The following is a 21,091-nucleotide window of genomic DNA, read 5'->3' as shown; positions in this document are numbered from 1 at the left end:
CTCATTGTTTCTGACAAAACATTTACACGAGTAGCCTGCTGCAGGTCACTTTGGAGAGCTCCTCCTGTTCCTCCTCGCACAAAGGAGCAGTTGCTGGTCCTGCTGCCTGGTTGATGCCCTTCTCCATTTCTGTGCTGGACTGTGCAGGAAGACCCAGTAAATTTTCTTGTGACAGCATGTATGGATATGCAACCTGAATAGGCTGCAAGTACCATCTCATGCTACCAGCAGGGACAATGGCACTAGCAAAGAGCAAAGCTACAGAAATATGAGTCAGGAGGGATATGGAGAAAGCAATGGGCTTCCTCTTGTGTTTTTCTTTTATTGCCACCCTCATTACCCTGCTCTATGCTCTCTCTGATTTAATCTTAGTTGCTGATTGGCTGCTGATGGCAGGTTGAACAAATATAACAAATATAAACTGGGAGATTGTCTAGCATAGTGATCAGCATCTAGAATATTTATAATTAGAGCTATTTGTATCTATTAGAACCATTTTGTTATATTTTATAACTCTGTAATTTATTATAGGTTACTTAGTTACTACTCCACTACCACATCATTTCCAGTTGTAATAATCAGATACAGTGTGCTGAGGTATGAAATGAATGATATATACAAATGCCCCTGATTCATTTGGAGTATTCAAATCATCAACCTTCCTTAAAAGTAAAGCATCCATAAAAGTGTTTATGAATTGTAATTTATGAGAAAGAAACCACATCACTGTTCATCACCATGTTTAGGCTAAATTGGATTTTTTTTAGCGAGTTTTAACCTAGAAAAGAATCAAAATTCAATTATGTCGGAGGGGAGATGAATATTAGAATATTTAAGGTTTGTATTTGGACAGAAGAAATTGAAGGTCAGCTACTCGAGACAGCTATTTACACCTAAAAGTCAATAGTTCATTTAAAAAAAGTTACATTTTCCATATCTACAACTGTATAATACCCGTATGCAAACTCATCACATAACAAAACAGGATGCAACAAGAACTATTTAATATCTATTAGGGTAAGACCAAATAATACAAAAGTAATACACAAAATGTTTTCCTCGTTCACTCGTGGAGACGCAGCCCCCTCAAACGACTTATTCAACTATTTAGGGCCTACTGAATTTGTTGATCCATGGCAAATATTTACTGCACCTCAAGTAATTATATATTCATATATACTTATGATATAGTACATGTTAATACATTTTACACAACATACAGTACATGTGGGAATAAGATGGGAAATGGCTTTCAGAAGCTTTGATACAGTGGCATTAAGTGTATAAGCGGCTCCTGCTACACAATAACTACACAGCTGCAATTTCCATAAACACATGAATTGTGCCGTATGTACATATGGCGGAAAGTTTGGACTGATCCAAAGTTCACCAACTTACTACATACACAGGGAAAGTACCTTATTTGTTCAACTTTGTGCAAAAAAAATCACATTTACGTTATAGAAATGGCCAGCTGTGCATTTACTAACAGATGAGCGGATGTATGGTACTTTTTACAGGGTTACACCTCCTTACTTCTGTGTGTGCATGTGCTGGTGAAAATGCTATGAAACTGTAAAATCATACAAGTGGTATCCAACTCAAAAACAGGCTAGCCATTCATTTTATGACACTTTAGGTTGGGGTTGGTAACATTTTTCTTCCTGTATTTAAAGGCTGCACAACAGGACCCCAGCTCATTGTAATAACTCTACTGTTAGTATTGCTCCACTCTGAATGAAGTTTGCACCGATGCCAAGAGGAAAACCAGCGCAAATATTACTTACTTTTTTTCCCAAAAACAAAAAGTATAGTAAAAAAAAACAAAACAAAACAGAAAGACACAACAAATCATGTGCTTCACAAGCATCCACACGTCATTCAAATACACAGGGGAAAAAAAAGAGAGATAAACAAAACAACTAAAAGGTAGCACAACAAACAGCCTACTGGATACCACGTCATCACAATCAGACAAGACGACTCACAGATTTTAAAGTAATGAGGATTCAGATAACTTCATTGTTTTAAATCTAATGGTGTTCGACTGTACGAACCATCTACTGTATGCTGAATCTTTCAAAGACTCGAAGAAACCAGAATGACACCGTCTCTGACTGAACACATCAGGCCTCACCAGGCCTACGCACGAATGTCCTTTTGTGATATTTCACTCCATAAAGAAATAACTGGATTGAATTTAATATACTTTTTTTTTCTTTTATGTAGATTTCTTATTACACCAACTCATGGAATAACACCAACATCCACGAAATAACACACTAAGGCCTGAAATCCTGAATTTCAGAAACAAGGAGTCACTGAAGCATTTACACGTAGGGGTAAGCGGGAGAATTTGCCAAAGGGAGAGTAAACATCCATCACTCCATACAATGTTATGACCACCTTACAACAATTATTACTATTACTTACCATAACCTGCAAGTGTTTTGGTTTTCTTTCACTTTGACCTTTATACTAACATCGATTTGGAATGTCTGACCAATAAACTCCAATCTTTAAATACTGCGTGTGCTTCACTTTAACATGAAAAAAAAATGAAATATTTGAACTAAACTCAGCCTGCTCAACATAAAACTAGTATGTAACGACAAAACCAAACATGGTCAATAGGGGCGATATAAGGAGACAAAAGCCCGACATGTTGAAGCTCTACAGGCTTTACAGGTAGAATTTAAAAACAGCTATTAGACTTTTCCTGAGAATGTAAATAAATCGACTTATACTGTCAAAAAGATCACCAAAACAAAAACTCCATATTTCTGTTTTTAAAATATTCATTTTGGTCGGTTTAACTTTCTTTTTCAATCAAAAAAAAAGGAAAGAAAAAAAGCAGAGAAAGATGATGAGTTTCTTTACTGGTATTTAAGCATAATTTAAAAAAAAAACCCAAAAGGTTACTTAAAATGTACCATAACCTTTAAGAAATAGGTAGTTTGATCTAATTAATTTCTTGCTGTAAGTTAAAAAGCAACCCCTGTCACATCTGTATGTAAATATGAAATAGCTTTGGTCGCTAACAGATTGCTGCAGTTGCCAGTAGTTTGCAAGGAAGATGCTAACTTGTCTACAAAAACTGTCTAACTGCTATCTGAGCTGTGGTGAAACGGAAAACGTTAGCCTTTAAAATAAAAGTTGTGCCTCAGCGGTGCAGCCAACATGTTTCAAAAGGCAGAACGTTCCTGGTTAAGTTGCACTTTTTCAAGTTTTACTGCTGCTAGGTCAATAGTTAGCGAGCATTTGCATACAAGTCAGCATCTTCAATGCAAACTAAATTTGACCTACTAGCAACCAAAGCAACCACAAGGGAGGTTTTTGGTGTTGCACCCTTTTTTTTTTGAGTGATTTCACCTGGTGACTATTGGCAATATCCAGGAACCACTTGCTAGCCCGTTGGAGAGTACATATTTTCCCCTTGCGATCTGTGGATCTTTCACATCTGTGAGAAACAGCTTGCATGACTTTGTCAAAATGAAATAAAATCTGCCTCTAAGAGCTCTTAAGTGACATATAACGAGCTAGTCAGATCATTAGAGCTATACTGCTAGCTATAATTGCTAAGAAGATTTTAATATCCTTGGATAAAGCCAAGCTATCTGTTTCAGCTTCAGTTTCTGGTCTTTTTGCTAATTCAAGCTAACTGGCTGCTAGCAAAGATTAATTTTATAATACCCTATATATAACCCTGAAGCAAGAGAGTGAATTAAGGTGTTTCCCAAGATGGTCAAACTATTCCTTTAATGGGAAATAAAAAATTCTTGACATTTGTATATAAGAATTTAGCTGTTAGCCAAACAGCTAGTCCATTACATCAGCTGAGAAATAACTGTTTCAGCATTGGTGATCTTCAAGGCTAATAAAAGTAAAGACCCTTAACAATATAGCTGTTTCAGTCCCTTAAATATCACATTAAAGATCATTAGAAAATTTACAGAGTGACATTGGAGACCACCTACTCGAATAAACTGAAGATGCTCAGGGGACTGGGTCTACCTATTTTAGGCTATGTGTCTCTGTTGGAAAGCAACACCGACCAGCTACAACTGAGCAGCATAAAACAACAGCAACATTTTTTGTTTTTTAAAATAACTGTTGATTTAAATGTGAACCGAGTAAAATAATGAAATCCCAGTACATTTGCACCAAAAACATGACTTTTACATTGTTCTGTTTGAGTTCAGCATTACAGTGTTATAATGACGGGCACCTAATTCTGAATTGTGTTCTTAATTGATCCCTTTTTAGTTCTCCCACTCAGCCGCCTGGCCTACTCCTCTGTCCTACATGGGTTCGTCGTAGTTGTAGGTGGGAGCTGCTGAGTACTGATTCTGCTGCATGGCGCCTTGAGCAGCCCCCATGGCGGCCTGCTGGGCTGCCTGCTGGACATGGGGGTTCTTCCAGGCACCCGTAGCCCACTCCTCCTGGGCTTTACCCAGGCTGCCACCACTGCCGCGGTAGAAGTTATGCACCTAAAAAAAGACAGAAAGGAGAAATGGGATTCAACATGAATTTTACTCTCTATCAAGTATGACTTTTATTTTTTTCAATTTCTAAAATTGACCAAATTACCATAAAGAAAAGGTGAATTTTATTATTTGTCTGTAGTGGCACCACAGTATTGGCAACATTTACTTTCCAAAGAGCTGTTCCTAAGCAATTCTAGACCGAAAAAAATATATTTGAGACTTACAATCCCAATGCTTGTCATGTTTAAATAATGTTATACCTGCTGTAACGCAAGAAATTCCCAGCTTATAATAATAAATGATATCATCCTATATCTTAATGACGTTCTTAATGAAGTTGACACACCTTGTTAAGTATGTGACAATTCTGCAGTGGGATATTTATGATTATTTACTACTTTAATGTTGCATTTTAAATACACTAATACCTTGTTTTTGTTGAATTTATGGAATCACAGAACTAATGTAAGTACAAATGTTTACTTATTATTTAATAACCTTTATTACCAATATGAAAAAACAATAATGAAGTGGATGAAAAATCATCAGTATGCTGCGGCCCACTTAAAAACCAGAAAATCCCATGAAGCCCTTCCCGATCTTAAATCTTCTGATCGAAACACAAGACAAACTGATGTATTTCTCTGAAAAATATATTAAAAACATAAACAACACAGGCTGTTGGCTATTAATTGCTAATCCTACCCAGTCTTAAGCAAAGTGTTAAGGCCAATCTGTGACCCACCTGCCTGGGACACAAACTTTAATACAGGAGCGGTAAATTCAGGTCAGAGTAATGAGCACTATCACAACATAACCAACTGTTATTACCATTTTTACTTCACTTTTTATATGAATAATACATTTATATAAATATGTAATGGTACATACTTGCAAGTAATTTTAAACTGAATTTCTGTCATTCCTGAGGCCCCTCTTGTAATATCTTTGGTGCTCACCAGGGGGGCCAGGCCCACACTTTGTGAATCACCGTATTAACATATTTAGACCTACTTTGAAACAGGGTTTCTATAAAGCTCTGCAGTTACTTTGAGTTCTTCTGGAATTTGTGTGAATGAATCAAATTAAAAGGAGGTTACCTCGATAATACATGAAAAAAATAGCAGCCTAATGGCTTTAAATATAGCAAAACAAAACAAAAAATAGATAACTTTCAATTTTATTTTGACAAAAGTCTACCAACAATTTATGCTTACTGGTAAAATATCAGTGCTGGTAGTGAAATAAAAGATTTGTCCATGCACTGTTAAATTTTTCTTTTTTTCCCATTACTTTTTCAAAAAAATTCAGACTCCATAGATATGCAAGGTACTCAATACTAGCCATTTATCTGTGCTTTACTAAAATCAAAAAGATAGTTTTCACAACCATCTAGTTTTTTGTCACAGTTTATTGGACAAAAGAGCTGAGTGCAGATCCAGAGCTGTGTGTTTATGCCACCTAGTCATGACTACCGATTGATTTATGTAATGTCCATGTGGGCAGGCACAGCCAAAGGGGCATCGGACCCTCAATGACAATAAGTGACATCAAGACAAAATAACTCCTGGTGTTGCTATTTTGGGACCCGTTAACTGGGGATCCGCAAAGTGAAGCAACTACCAATGAGAGCAAAGAATACCGCTGATTGATATATGAGGGTGTGGTGATAGATGGACAGCATTCCCATGGTAAGAATTTGCCACAATGACTTAGCAGGTATAGTTAAAAAACTAGAATTATAGCCTTAAAGAAACAACAGATTCTAAAAGGTGGATGCTTCACACACATCTTTAATCCTGCAGCACAAAACAGTCACACTTTGACCAAAGCTTTAACCTAAGAACTCGGGATTAGCATCATCAACTTAGATGCCACCAATCATGAAATATGGTCACAATCCCCTCTTCTTTTCAAGAGTTGTGGCTTCAAATATTTTTGCAGAACACTCTGATGTCACAGTGAAGTCAACCTTTGACATTTTGTATAGAAAACGTCATAATGTTATCCTATTAAACCTTACTGTAATATGTTGTCAAACACAGCATATGAACTATAGAGTTATAGCAAAAAAACATCCCCCCCCCCAAAACAAACAAACAAAAAAAAAACCCAGCCACAATAACCTCTGATCACCAAGTTCTAATAAGTACTTGGGCCCCTCATGGATTCCTTGCATTCACCAAAAAGGGATTTAAAAACAGCCTGAAAAAAATAAATATCATCTCCAAAAATTTCTGTTGCTAGTGCAAATGAATCAAATGTCATGTTATCACTGCTTCCCTTTAAGTGGGAAACAGCGCTGGCATTATAATACAAGCTAATTATTCAATGCTACTTGGACTGGATTGCTATCTTTCACTTGATAATACCAGCACTAATTGATCTAATCATTTCTGTGACCAGGTAGAAATCAGTCACTCACCTTTGAGAGGGCGATGAAGGATAAAACAGCCACTGCAGTGAACATGATGGTGGGAATCAGCATGACCACAGCTGAGCCAATGTTGGTGCTGAAGAAGGTGATGGTGGCCAGCCAACCGCTGAAGAAGAAGCACAGAAGAATCATCATATGCTCACAATATGGCATATTTAAATAATACATTAAGCTTGATAATTCTAGATAATTCTGATATTGGATTTTTAAGATTGATACCAAAATATTTAGAGACTATTGTTACAAGCTGTGAATTACTAATCTATGCTGTGCCTAAAGCCTGATGTAGACTTCTGCAGAAAATCTACATCCTAACTTTACAACCTGAAACCAGAAACCCCTCTTAACCCTACATCGCAACCTTCCATGCCATTGAGCCAGCATATAGATGCATTTCTTAAAAGCTGAATGTCAGGTTACAGTGTAGAGTTAAAAAGAGTTTTCAGTTACATCAAAAGCTACGGCATAGATTTCCTGCCGAAGAATAATTCAGGCATGATTCTGTTCGGATCAGCTGGTTGTTGTGTTTGTGGAGTTCAAAACAGCCTGATCAAAATGGAAGTTGCAGAGAGCCTTGTGCTGGACAAACTCTGTTTGCCTAAAGGGTGTGTCTCCTGGGGTTGCTGTAGCTCAGGAGGTATAGCAGGCCGTCTGCTAATGGTGGTTCGAACCCTGGCTACTCCAGTCTGGATGCCAAATGTTTTTGGGCATCCAATGCATCCATTGTAGTATGAATGTTAAATAGAAAGAACCTTTACACAGAAAAAGCTTAGAAAAAAAGTGCTTGTATGAATGGGTGAATGAGGGAAGTTGTTTAAAGCCCTTTGAGTATTCAGATAGAGTAGAAAAGTGCTATGGAAGAATCAGTCCATTTACCATCTGTCTCTTCTTAGAAATATAACAAATATATTGGTCATTTGCTCATGCCAGTGTATGGGCTGTATTCTTGTTTTCACACTGCACATATTTAATAATCATTTTGTTGTTAATATTATTATTAGTGTGAAACAAAAAGGACTTTCAAGGGGTAAAAAACTGCTTGTATACCTGCTTTTTAATATTTCCCATTTCTCTTCAGTACATTAACGTTAAAGAGAGGTTGAGTATATTACAGTATACTTATGTGGTGGTGGAAAACCCTAACACTAACTCTAAACCTAGGCGATGGGAATAGTTATTTCATTTATTAAATTATTTTCCCATATCTTGGCAATCAGGGAACAAAGAAAACAACCATGCATCAAAGTTAATCATATTTTATCACCAAAAAATGATTTAAGAATTAGGAGTTAAAGTTTGATGGCTTAGACCTCAGAAGGATAATGAACCTCTTTAAAGCCTCATTGGTTTAGAAAAAAATCATTTTTTGAATCAAAGTGTATGCTTTAGATTAGATTACAAAGTATACCCCTTGATTCAGGTGCTTCTAGAATCATCTTTAGCAACAATAAGACAAGAAATAAACTCTATAAATGCCAGTTAATTTCCATTTCATCTGTACACATTACTTTTAATAAACCAGTACAAACGCTTACCACACTCCCCAGCCTGGAATGCCAACAGTCTGGATAATACTGATCACCACCTGGGCCATGAAGACGAAGAAGAAAGCCATGAAGTTGAATGAGCTGTCTGTCCTGCATGGAGAGACTAATCGTCAGAAATGATCTGATTCAGCGGAACAGCAGGAAGAAGTGTAACTCAGAGGGAAACACGCTTACTTCAAGGCCTTGTAGATGGGCCTGAACCAGCACACGTAGGAACAAGGGGTGAAGAGGATGAGCCACAGGATAGCCATGCCAAAGTTGGTAGCTCCACCGCCTCCACACATCCATGCCAGGCAACCAATCAGATTAACAGCTAGTGTGGCACTATGCACTATCAGCGTCACAGAGAGGAAGAATGACAAAAACATAAAAGAGTGAGGAAACAAACAAACAAAAAAAGGCTACAGCAAACACCCCACAGGCTCCATCATTACTCATAACTCAGCAGGATTTAATCACTATGAAGACCAACAACTACGCACTGCCATATTTCCAGTTCTACATTCAAGACTTAAACTACAATAATAAAATATGATATAAAGGTACATTTTATTCAGCACACCATTTCCACCAAACATAACATATACTCTAAACTATCTTTTCACCAGACTTACATTTTTGCTTTAAATAGCAGCACCTATGTGATAATGAAAAACATACCATAATACTCATGTGACTGTAATAACTTGACACTACTACCTACTTTTACAATTTATGTACAAATTATGTTCTTCATTAATGAGTTAAGAGTTAGTGGATCTCAGATAATAGTGGGGAATAAATAAAGAGCATAAATGTTTTTGGAAATTATTCCTATCGTTCACTATAAAACTGTACAATAACTCCTCTTTCTGTGACAGGTGAGCACACCTGTCAAGCCTAAGATTGCACACACATACTTCTGTATTATATTCTAAGAGTTATAGCATACATTAGAGGTGAATGGAACAATCCAAGTATCAATAGTATCAAATATTGGTATTGGATTGATACAAGCATGGTAACTTTGTTTCACAATGTACCATTTTTCATTTTGTACCCCACTGATTTGTGTAAATAAATTATTTTCTTGGGAAATTAAAAAATATAGCTGAAGTCCTCATTTTCTGCCCGTGGGACCTCAGTTGGGCTTCAGATATGTAAACAGTTTGTCAGTCAAATCACAAACCACTAAGTAAATGTGTGAGCTAAATCATTTTCAAACTTTATCCCTCAAAATAAAAACCACGGTAAAATGAAAACGGTGGTTATCTGGCTCTGTGACATAATGTGAGACCGGCCAATCTAGTTTCCCAGCTGCACGGAGTGTTTTCACTCTTTAGTTCTCATAATATTTTGGGTAAAACAAAGCAGCCCAGCATGAGGGGGAAGAGAAGTAGACAGGTTAACGGGTTACAGCTAGATGCATGCAAATACCGACTGCTTCCAAATGCAAAGCAAATAAAAAGCTCTTCCTGCAGGTACACTCACAGATCCAGAGGTAGTAGAGCCTCTTGCACATAGTGCGGTGTTGGTCTGGGATCTCGTTGAAGTCTTGGTAAAAACATGGCTTAAGGGGGATGAAGCGAGGAAGGGGAGGGAAGTTGTTTTCTAGGACACAGAGACGTGATTCAGTGCTTCACATCAAGAAGAAATCAAGTCAAGAGAGGTGCATGAGCTTTTATTCAGCCTTTATAAATGGGGGGAACCTCACCTGCCATGATTCACTGCTTTCCGCCACTTGTAAACCAGGCACACAGACTTCTTCAATCTCAGCTGCCTTGAAAAGCAAACTGCAGAAAAGGAGAGAAGTGCATGATTAAGTGCAACATCACTTACTATCCCGGCCCTGCTTGTAAGCAACAGGCCACAATCACTGCAATAGGAGTCTTTGACATCCTGACACGATTTGGAGAGAGGAGGTACCCATGGTGGTACCCAGCCTCCAGAGGAGCATCAGATAGACTGAGATGAACCTGTTTTCTTGGTCACATATTTTAGCGGTGTAATGCGCGCTCCAGGACACAGTGTGGCCTTGTCGTGATCTCGAATGGATATCCTTTGGGATTCAAAATAGGCGTTTGAAAGGCCTATTGAGCTTAAAGGCTGGATTATATAGACGTTACTCTCTGTTTATCGCGTTCTCTTTGCTAAACAGGCCATAATCAACTACCTTCCATATTTAACTGTGTTAGAAAATCATATTTGTAGCGCACGTCATGGTGGACGCATGGTGTATTGAAGGGCATCTTTCTGGCACAGATAAACCAATCTATCCCACGAAAATGCAGTCTGGCTGAAGTTGCTTTTATTCATTGTGAATCGCCGGCTGTCTTAGACGTGTATTTCGTTCGGCTGACGGCAGTGATGCTGCAGTGGGGTAGTGCATTGAGATTACAGGCGATGGAGAAGCGTCCTTCAGCCTGCGCGACAGGCTGCTGCATCGGGGCTCTTGTTCATCATCCGGACGTCGAGCAAGTCGAGCACAAACTCCTCGCAGTAAACAGCCCTACAAATTTCGAGGTTTTACCGAAGCTAGAACCCGCTAAAAAAATAAATAAATAAAATAAATCCAATATTTTCCCTCCCTCTCTAGCTGGAGACCAATGAATGAATATGCGGTGTCCTACCTCCGGTTCAGTCCGTGAATGTCGCTAGAATACCTCCGTCCGTTTAAATTGCATCCTACGATTTCATCTGTATTAAAACACAGTGGCCGAAACAGCTAGATCTGGCGCTAATCACACGAAAATGTCGCGTATTTCCTCAAATGATGGGGTTGGGAGTAAGAGGCGGGCACGTGACGTATGGTCTTTTCATTACGTACATACCGGCCCCCTCCTCGACGCTGGGTTGTGCCCGGCCGGGTAGGACCAGGGCCCTGGAAAAACAATGGATTTGTTGCTGACCTGACCTGACCAATCACAAAGGAGAAATATTTTAGCTCTTAACCAATAGGTTGACAGTGTTAAAAATCAGAGGAGGCATCATACAACCTGACCTGATTGGCTGCCTGTTATCAGCTACTTCCATAATAAAGATAACGCTTTACTAGTAGTATAAATACATTTCAATGTACAACTCTTTTCCCAGTAGTGGTAGTAGTAGTAATAGTAGTAGTAGTTTTTAATATATATACAACATCTTGAGTGCAATAAAATAAAACAAAATAAAATAAAACACACTTGATAAGTAGAATTACTTTTTTGTAATTTTGCATCTGTACACCAAGATAATGGATTTCAATTCAATTGATTCAGGAACTTTTTATATGTACCCCCTATTTTCAGAGGGTCGAAACATGTACAATTATACAACAAGTTATTTGATGATTAGATGAGGTCTGTTCACTCGTTATTCCGTGCATTTAGTATCAGTGCACTGACATGCTCAATACGAGGTCTAAAGAGATGTCGCTGCAAGCAAAGGAGACACTCATAAAACACCTGTCATATCATCTCAAGGGAGAAAGTGCAGCATTTGGTTATAAATTCTAGACTTCAGGCACCAACTGCAAAATATTTTCATCCAAAAACAATAGTATTATAGTACCTTTACCTGAGGTACAACAGGTTAATATGGACTGGGTCAATTCTCTTGTGCTTTTCTCCTATGCTTGACTACAAATTTGCTTCACAGTAAGTTAAGTTTATTCCAAAGAAACCACATAATCAGCATAGCTGAAATTGCCTTGTGCAATTAAAATACTTATCAAGCTGAAAAGATACTAAGGAGTAGTAAATTATTTATAAATGCCGTATTGATCACTTTTATACCAGGCTGCGAAACAATTCCCTCATGTGACTTGATTAGTATTATTAGAAACTGAGAAACCATAAGCAACCGAGGGATTTTTTTTTTTATTCAAAGGACATATTCTGCTAACTTGATCAGGGGTTTCAAACTTAAATTAGCTGTGGGCCACTGCTGGCACTGTCATATCATGTGAGGACCACTTTAGTGTTCAAGTAGTACAAAAAACAAACAAACAAGAAAACACCCACAAATATTTGTGAGTTTAGTGTTTGTTGTATAAAAATCTACGGAAAGACCAAAAGACAGTAGTCTATTCTACAGGAAATGTTTGGTTTTCTTGAAGGAATTGGTCTGGTAGATCATTTAATTCTATTTAAGAGTAATTGATGGATATAACATGTCTTTGAAAACAGATTTGAAGGAGGGGAAACAGAAAGAAAAGGCTGAGGTATGCCCAACTACACAAGAACTGGACTGTAGAACAGTGGCAACAGGTCAGGAGAGAGAGGTATAGCAGAGTGTCTACAGCCACCTGGAAAACACAGTGGTGTTTGGGATCTTCGCAAAATGATGGAATAATGAACAAAAAAAATACCATCAGATTTTGATCCACCACATATTACCATCTGGAAAACATGTGATTCAAATCAAACAATGGATCACTATTAGTCATAGATTGGCCTTCCCAGCGCCTGGACCTCATCATTACTGAAGCAGTGTGGGAACATCTTGAGTAAGAGTGGAACAAAAGGCAGCGAACACTCAAAAAAGACCTCTGAATGTCCTTCAAGAAACCTGGAGAACTATTTCTGAAGACTGCTTAAAGAAATGATAAGAAAGCTTATCAAAGAGCGTTCAGGGTGTGTTGAAAAACTGATATGTTTATATCAAATATTGACTTTCAAGCGTATTAGAATGGTCCAAAATCTTTTTTTTTCTGTACTTCAATGTACTGTATGTTTGCATATATCTCACTAAATCGGTGTGCCTAATAAAATACAAAGAAATGAATGGCCTAAGACTGTCTATCGTGCCACCCCAGCAGCTGAAGCACTCTGTTTAGTTGCTACTGTCAAACATTAGATGGCTCTCTGAAACATCGGTACAGTTGGTCTCATGAATGCTGCCTTCGCGTGTCCTGTGCAATGTTAGACTCCAGGTAGAATAAACGTTTTAAAACAGCAGACCGAATACACATTGGCGTTTATGCGGAAATTAATTGTGTGCTCCGTCTTTGTCTCACACTGCCTCGATAGCACGGCTCACACGCTTTCTCAGCTGCACATCTGTCTGATGTGTTTCGTATACGGTTTCCAAAAGGCAGAACTGTGCATGAACGCAGCAGTGCCTGAAGCTAACGCTAGCTTTCCCTTCAGTGCTATGAGTTAAGCAAGACTGAAGGTAAGGGCAAAAATTATATTTCTTAACAAGGTCTGTCAAATTTAACTCATACGAGTGCCACAGTGATGTATTCCCAATACATACGGGGACCTGCAGTAGTCCGACAAGGCTTTATTTAGTGAAGAGCGGCAGTTATGCTCTCTTGTAGTGGCTCAGCTAATGTTAGCTACTCAGACGTCGCTTTCTTTGCATAATATTAGTAACCAAATACAGAAAGGTAAGACTAACATTACAAATCAGCATTAGTAACTATAATTGAACTGTCACTTTTGTCCTAATATTGACTTTATAAAGATTGTATTAAACCAAAACAGTCTAACTTAGCAAAAGCTAAAGTATGTAATTGTTCCAGTAGATGAGCTGAATTTAGCTAGTGTCCTAGTTTAGCAAACTAAGGGTGAGGTGTAATGTCAGCGTTTGCATCCCAAGCAGAACATCTTTCAAAGTAAAAGAAAAAAGGCAGCGAGATGCCACACTGCCACAATACTCACAAAAAAGCTAAATGTTAAATTATAGCATCCTCTTTGATGTGAGGATTTGAGTAAAATAAACTACAAGAGCCTTGATGAAATCTTTCAATGTGTATAATTATGAGGATTAAAAACTTAGTCATTGTTGACTGCAGACTTACATAAAGCGGCAACCTAGACCTTGGCCATGTGCTATCTTATCTCTTTGTACACAGTGCTGGGAATGCAGCCACCGCTGCCACCTGAAGCAGTCAGAGAGCTGGTGTGCTCTTGCCTGCAAAGAGACCCCGTAGCAGCAGACCTGCGATGCAGCCTCTTCGTTGCTGCCACTCAGAACTACAAGAGAGACTCTTTGCTTAGACCATTCCCTCCTCGTTACTTAAGTGGTGACAATAAGGAGTTTGAGGAGTTGGTGAGTGCTAAAGTGATTGTCAAAACCTCTTGAAGATTCTAGATTATAGTCAGTGGTAGCCTATGCTTGCCTAAGTGCTCCTCAGTTTAATCATACAAGCTATAACCAGCCTCAGGGGTAGGGTCAAGATCACCAAACCAACAGCAGCAGCACCTCTTTAGTTTAGCCATATATTCATTCACTCAGGTGACTGATCAGAATGATCACCAAGCCTATGGACAGAGGTATCCTAGCACAAGGACACTCATTAACATGAAAAGTGATACAGAGCTTTACATGGCAACTAGAAAAAATAACATGCATGCACACATCTACACAAAATTGGAAGACAGAGGGATGGCAGACTCAACATTAGAACATAAAATGTAGCTACTTCAGAAAAACTATACCCAGCAAGTAATCGGTATCAACTCTCAAATCCACTACCACTCATATAGCCTGACCTATGATCCTGTGTTGAATGAGCGGGAAGAAACAAGAATTGTTTATTTTCAGTTGAGATATGGTCTGCTAAGATAATTGAGAGAACTGATCAAATGTAACATGATATATATCCACTCGGTGGCAGTGATGTGCTGTTAATGGTAGCTTCATGCCAATTATTACTCATAGATGAATTTGTGATCATTTCATGTCTTTGGTGTCTTCTCACTTTGAGAGACGTGTGTTCCGAGGAGTAAAAGAGACATTTGAATCTGTTTGTGGTAATATGATAAAAGAAAGGAGTTTTTCCTTCTCCAGCTGGCAGATGTGAACTCGTTGCCTGGTGTGAGAGAGCTGGTGAGACTACAACCTAGAGAAGCAGATCATCATTTGGCCCTCACACACTGGATTCTGTCTTCAAAGAGCTTTGCTGTAAAGACACTACAGAAGGAAGAGGTATGTTACAGGCATAGAGAGATGAACCACAAATTTGCACCGCTTTCTTCTTTGCTCAAGCGTGTTTCTCCGATCTTCACTAGTACGCCAAACTCTGCAGCCTGACGGAAAATGAAGCGATGTCTGCACCCGTGCCAGACTTCCTCTTTGAGCTGGAGTACTCTGATCAGATGAACGCGAGGTTTGAGAGGACGAGGGAAGGACGAGATGTTTTTTATGCTTTCCACGGGAGCCGCTTGGAGAACTTTCATTCGATTATTCACAACGGCCTACACTGTCACCTCAACAAGGTCAGTGTACCGAAACCTTATTTAAAATTTTTTTTTTTTACAGATCATGAGGAGCAAGGCAAGTTTAAGAGGATGCTGAAGGGCTGGAGTGTAAATCAGAGTGATACATTGTGCTTACATGGACATTTTTCATTGCAGAACTCGGTGTTTGGAGAGGGGACCTACCTCACTAGTGACCTCAGTATGGCTGTCCTCTACAGTCCCCACAGCAGCGGCTGGAGAGAAAGCATTCTAGGTCCACTGCTGAGCTGTGTCGCCTTGTGTGAAGTCATTGATCATCCAGATGTTAAATGCCAGGTGAAGAAAAAAGGTATGTTTAACAGTCAAGTAAAAGCAGTATGCTTTCAACATGGATTCCAAAGCTATGAGGAGGCAACGAAAAAGTGACAGTTTATGAAAACACCTGAGCTATCAACAATTAGCAATAAGACATATGGAGTAAAGAGGTCAAAAATGTGTGCATTTGTACATATATGACGCATCACAGTTTTTAAATAAGAGTGAATCAGAGAGACTGGGAAGAGAAAAGGAACAGAGCAAATAATGGGAGACATAATTCGGTGGAGTGAGCAGAACCAGAGCAGAAATGGGCGAGGGACTTGATGGGTGAGTGATGTTAGATAGGGATAACTTCAAATGACACGTCATGTAACAGGGCTGTAACAAAATTAGTATTTGTTGTTTGATACTTGAGTCATGAAACTTCACATAGCAGAACATAATACCTAATGATCAGCCGGCATAAGATGAAGAAAGAGAAAGGTGGTGGGGATCTGGGTGGTGCTGATGGGACCAAAACAGCTGTGGGTACCAAGCCTGCACTAATGATCATGTAGACGATGCACAGTGATGTTTTTAAGTCTCTTTGCGTGCACAAGATCCACCAAGGCTCCTGTGCTAACTTGGTTAAAACAAGGTACTTTTATTGCTTAAATACCTATATATACTTCCATCCATCCATCCATTTTCTCCCGCTTATCCGGGGTTGGGTCGCGGAGGCGGCAGCCCAAGCAGAGAAGCCCAGACCTCCCTCTCCCCAGCCACCTCCTCCAGCTTGTCCAGAGGAACAGCAAGGTGTTCCCAGGCCAGCCGAGGGATATAATCTCTCCAGTGTGTCCTGGGTCTGCCCCGGGGCCTCCTCCCGGTGGGACATGCCCAGGACACCTCACCCAGGAGGCGCCCAAGAGGCATCCTTGTCAGATGCCCGAACCACCTCAACTGGCTCCTTTCAATGTGGAGGAGCAGCGGCTCTACTCTAAGCCCCTCCTGAATGGCCAAACTTATCAACCTATGTCTAAGGGAGAGGCCAGCCACCCGTCGGAGGAAGCCCATGTCCGCCTCTTGTATTCGCGATCTCGTTCTTTCGGTCACTACCCACAGCTCGTGACCATAGTTGAGGGTAGGGACGTAGATCAACCGGTAAATTGAGAGCTTCGCTTTTACACTCAGCTCTCTCTTCACCACAACAGACCAGTACAGCATCCACATCACTGCGGTCGCTGCACCAATCCGTCTGTCGATCTCCCGCTCCCTTCTCCCGTCACTCATGAACAAGACCCCGAGATACTTAAACTCCTCCAACTTGGGGCAGGAACCTGTCCCTGACCCGGAGTTTTTCCATTTACTCTAACTTAGCCCTCAAAACACTTACAAGTCACTTTCATTTATTCACACACACACATTAATGCACTGCTTTATTCTCTTGTCTTTTAAGCACTTTTTACCTCTTACAAACACTCACGTGGATGCACTTCGTCCAGTATCTTGGACAGGGACACTTGGACCAGCCCAATGGAGTATGCATGCAATCTGCTTTCCTGATTTACAGCTGACCTGCACTTATCAGGAAGAGTGAGGACTTAATGTCCAGACAGGCTGGAGTTAGGGAAACAGAAAAATTCACTGTTGCCAAAAAAATGAATTGGCAAAGAAAACCCCCCCCACCAAAAATACCAATTCAGGGAGTCACAAAGTACTGCAGAGAGTACTCATGGTAGCGATAATGCTCTTATATGATGTAATATGACACGTTGTGGGTAAAAAAAAAGTTGCCTACACTTTGTCTTGAATTTATTTCAGACCTTTATTCCTCTCAAAACACTCAGTAACTGCATAAATCTTTCCAGGAATGTTCTACCTGCTTATTGCTCTTTAAATCAGAACCTATTAAAGCTTTCCGCTCATTTATCATTTCAGATTCTGAAGTTGTAGACCGCCAGCGCTCGAGGGCAAAGAACAGTGAAGGAGGGGATGTACCACATAAATACTTTGTAGTCACCAATAATCAGCTTTTACGAGTCAAGTACCTGCTTGTTTACTCTCAGCAGAGGCACCTGTCCAGGTAAGACTTTTCTGGGACAAATGATGCCGTTTGCTTTTGTGTACTGGTGAATAGACAACATTAGACCTAAAAATGCTTTCATACAAACAGGATTGGCTGACAAATCAGAAATTCAATGTGAAAGTTGTGGAAAGGTCACATTTTATTTGAATGTCCTCCAGCACGCAGTCTCAGTAATCTGATTACAGCCCACTAAGAGCAAAGAAGAGAAGCAGAATACAATTTTTTAAACTTGTTTTTATCAATTTTACTCATTCATTTACTAATTCAGATTAAATAAAATAAAAGAGAGTATAGTGTTGAGCAGAGACAACTTTCCTTTGAAGAGTATCTGGGCTTGGCCTTAGAGTGAACTTCAGTGTAGAGCTGCTACTCCTCCAGTTGATGTGGTGGATGCTTCCTGGGTGCCTCCTATGTGAGGTGTTTCAGGCATGTCTACCCAGGAGGCGATCCCAGGATGGACCCAGGACATTCTGGCAGTATTTTTTCTATTGGCTGTCTTGGGAATGCCTCAGTGTCCCCCTGGAAGAGCTAGAGGAGGTGGCTGGACCAGGAGTGGTGTAGGCATCTCTTCTTAAATCCAGAGCTGGATGGACGCAAGTAGCCACTTGAAATTAAATAAAATAAAATAAAACAGGGTCCAGATCCAAGGTGTACTTTACCTCTTGCCCAATGTCAGATTGGCTCCAGCTCCGCCGTGAGCCTCATTTAATGAGTGGTTAAGAGAACTGACAGATAAATAATCAATAGCATGAAAGAAAATGAAAATGTTTGCTTGTTTTCATCCCGAGGTTTGTTAGCTCGCTCTTCTGTGCTGATGGTCACCGTGCTTTTCTGTTTTTCTTCCTCAGACATTCCCGCAGCCGCTCGTGGCTCCTCAGACACCATTTTGCCATCATGATGAGTCTCTACCTTCTGCTGCTCGTATTCATCGGTGCCTTAAACTCAAACACCTTTGTATCCTTTTGGAACAGACTATTCAGGTGAAACGACAACAGGACACATGGCATGGATGTTTCTAATCCACAGTGCCTTCCTGCCAAGATGTTGGCTGAAGGCATGAGAAAAAGAGTTTTATGCACCTTTCTACTGTTTTCTCTTATAGTTCTTTGCTTTGTTTGCAATATGTAATGTAATATAGTCATCATTACTGTAAATGCAAGATAACATATCGTTTCAGATGGGAATCTTGTTATGTATTGATTTTAATGAAATCTGTATGAAGATCTTTATTGATTTTAAGACAATGGCAGTGTTGCTCCTTGAGTTTGAATGATTCAGTAAATAATCAGTTTTATAGTTAATCTCTGTTACTGTGTTGTTTCAGTCCTCCGAGGACACAACGATGGAAATCATCCTGTTTAAATAATCAGTGTGTTTTGGTTTTCTCTTTCTGGTTTGATGTACAGCGAACTCCTCGTTAACTGAGCCATTATTATCACTAATCAGTTTTTCTGGCCTTGATGATAAACTGAAATTCCACTTTTAAATTCTTGAGATTGTCATTGTCTGTATTTTGGAAATTAATAAATTGGGATGTTTTTAAATCTTTTGTTTTTAAGTGTAGATCAAATATAGTGGTTTTTATTTTAATGTATACATTCGGTTTTGGGGACTGCGGCGTTGTAGTATGGATCAGTAGATATTCAGGGTTGTCATCTAAAACCACTGATCTCTGAATCATTAAAACATAAAAAAAGGTACCTAACTCGTGGAATGACAGTTTCATGTCTACAGTAGCTAAAAACTTGGAATCTTTCGATATATGTTCTTAAAATTTTGAGGAAACTGGAGATGTGGATGACAAAAGAAGAAGTGGCAGACCTAAAAAAAAAAAACCCTCTAATGCAGATGAACAGTATTTGAGAGTCATGTCCTTAAGAAATATGAAACAATTCCAGCAAAGACCAGACACAGGATCTGAGAGATGCAACTGGCCTTTCAGCTACTGTTCATTGAAGCCTGATCAGAAATACTCTCAGTGGAATGTTGGCTGTCATGAGGCCATTCTGAAGGAAGGAAAATGGGGACGTTAAATTACACAAGAGGTGGACTGAAAATCAGCGGCTTGGTTCAAATCATTGTCAGTATGTATGGAGGTCAGTAGAAAGGTACAACCGTGAGTTTCAGCTATCTGTAAAACACGGCAGAGGCTCTGTCACGGCTGCATTTCAGCCAGTGTTGTTGGAGGTCTTGTCAAAATTTCTTAAATTGAAACCAGATTTGAATCACCATCTGGAGTGTGTCTCATTTCTTCAGCATGACATCGATCACAAACGCAGTGCCACCGCACCTGGATAGAAAAACGCACAATAAAGCACTATCAGTCATGGACTGAGCTAACTATAAAGGTGGCCCAGGAAATAATGACTTTTATTCCCTGTGTCTTGGTGCTGTATGTCTATGTATTTTTGCACATTTTGATAAATGATTGCACCTATGTCCCATATTGATAACAAAATATAAAAAAGTGAGGGGTGGCTCAAAATCTTGCACAGTGCACATGCTTTTATTTCCGTACAGCATAAAAAAAAGCGTTAAAGCATCAGGTTAAAATGAATTTGAAATACTAACATCTCTAATGTAAACGGTGTTTACAGAGCGAGGCACCTCTTTCGAACAGTGCATCGTTTCTATTGTTCTCAGCTTTTCGTGTTGCATTCAAACATGGGTTACCTCTGACAGGGGCAAATTTATTACTGCTGGCACACAGACAGTCCTCTTTTAACTGTGGTACTTTATCAGTAAGAAAAAAGTGAGAGTGATATATGGGTTTGATAACACAGGCGGCCTGCTTTGGTGACTGATCCTGTTTTCCTAATAGATACCCGATGTGCTGATGTGTGTGTATTAACAGCCCGAGAAACGCGCAAAAGAGAATTTTTTTGTTTGGTTTTGTGGAGCAAAGATGTAAAGCAAGACTTTAGCTTAAATCGGGGTTCTCATTAAGAAATGAAGACAACCAGGAGAACACTTTGTGTCAATGAATAATTTCATTTACTCATAAATAACCGATGGCACAGTGCTTTCAGTCTTAGTTTTCGTTTCCTCAGGTGTACTTGTTATGCTGCACAAATCTCTGTACTTTAATT

At 39.4% G+C, this 21,091-nt stretch overlaps 2 protein-coding genes across 3 annotated transcripts; one reads left to right on the top strand and one right to left on the bottom strand.

The window, feature by feature from the left end:
- Nucleotides 1–987: 987 nt before the first annotated feature.
- On the bottom strand, nt 988–11,284 carry scamp5a (secretory carrier membrane protein 5a). Its single transcript, XM_084933728.1, has 7 exons — nt 11,081–11,284; nt 10,165–10,243; nt 9,942–10,061; nt 8,646–8,802; nt 8,460–8,561; nt 6,913–7,030; nt 988–4,490 (listed from the first exon to the last, which is right to left on the bottom strand). Exons 2-7 carry the CDS (start codon nt 10,169–10,171, stop codon nt 4,302–4,304), a joined length of 693 nt encoding a protein of 230 aa, XP_084789854.1. The 5' UTR covers nt 10,172–10,243; nt 11,081–11,284; the 3' UTR covers nt 988–4,301.
- Nucleotides 11,285–13,487: 2,203 nt separating this feature from the next.
- On the top strand, nt 13,488–19,546 carry parp16 (poly (ADP-ribose) polymerase family, member 16). 2 transcript variants are annotated; one of them, XM_084933726.1, is made up of 7 exons: nt 13,488–13,607; nt 14,293–14,489; nt 15,231–15,368; nt 15,452–15,658; nt 15,797–15,968; nt 17,855–17,999; nt 18,851–19,546. In XM_084933726.1, exons 2-7 carry the CDS (start codon nt 14,301–14,303, stop codon nt 18,984–18,986), a joined length of 987 nt encoding a protein of 328 aa, XP_084789852.1. In that variant the 5' UTR covers nt 13,488–13,607; nt 14,293–14,300; the 3' UTR covers nt 18,987–19,546. The 2 variants fall into 2 exon arrangements, with proteins under 2 accessions (XP_084789852.1, XP_084789853.1); XM_084933727.1 differs by lacking the exon at nt 13,488–13,607 and adding an exon at nt 13,636–13,824.
- The last annotated feature ends 1,545 nt before the right edge of the window (nt 19,547–21,091 follow it).

The sequence above is a fragment of the Perissodus microlepis genome, chromosome 7, assembly GCF_051167445.1.
Source record: "Perissodus microlepis isolate ML-2025 ecotype Zambia chromosome 7, ASM5116744v1, whole genome shotgun sequence".
Taxonomy (NCBI): Eukaryota; Metazoa; Chordata; class Actinopteri; order Cichliformes; family Cichlidae; genus Perissodus; species Perissodus microlepis.
The sequence above is the reverse complement of the archived record's forward strand: the minus strand, read 5'-3'. Positions and strand labels throughout refer to the sequence as shown.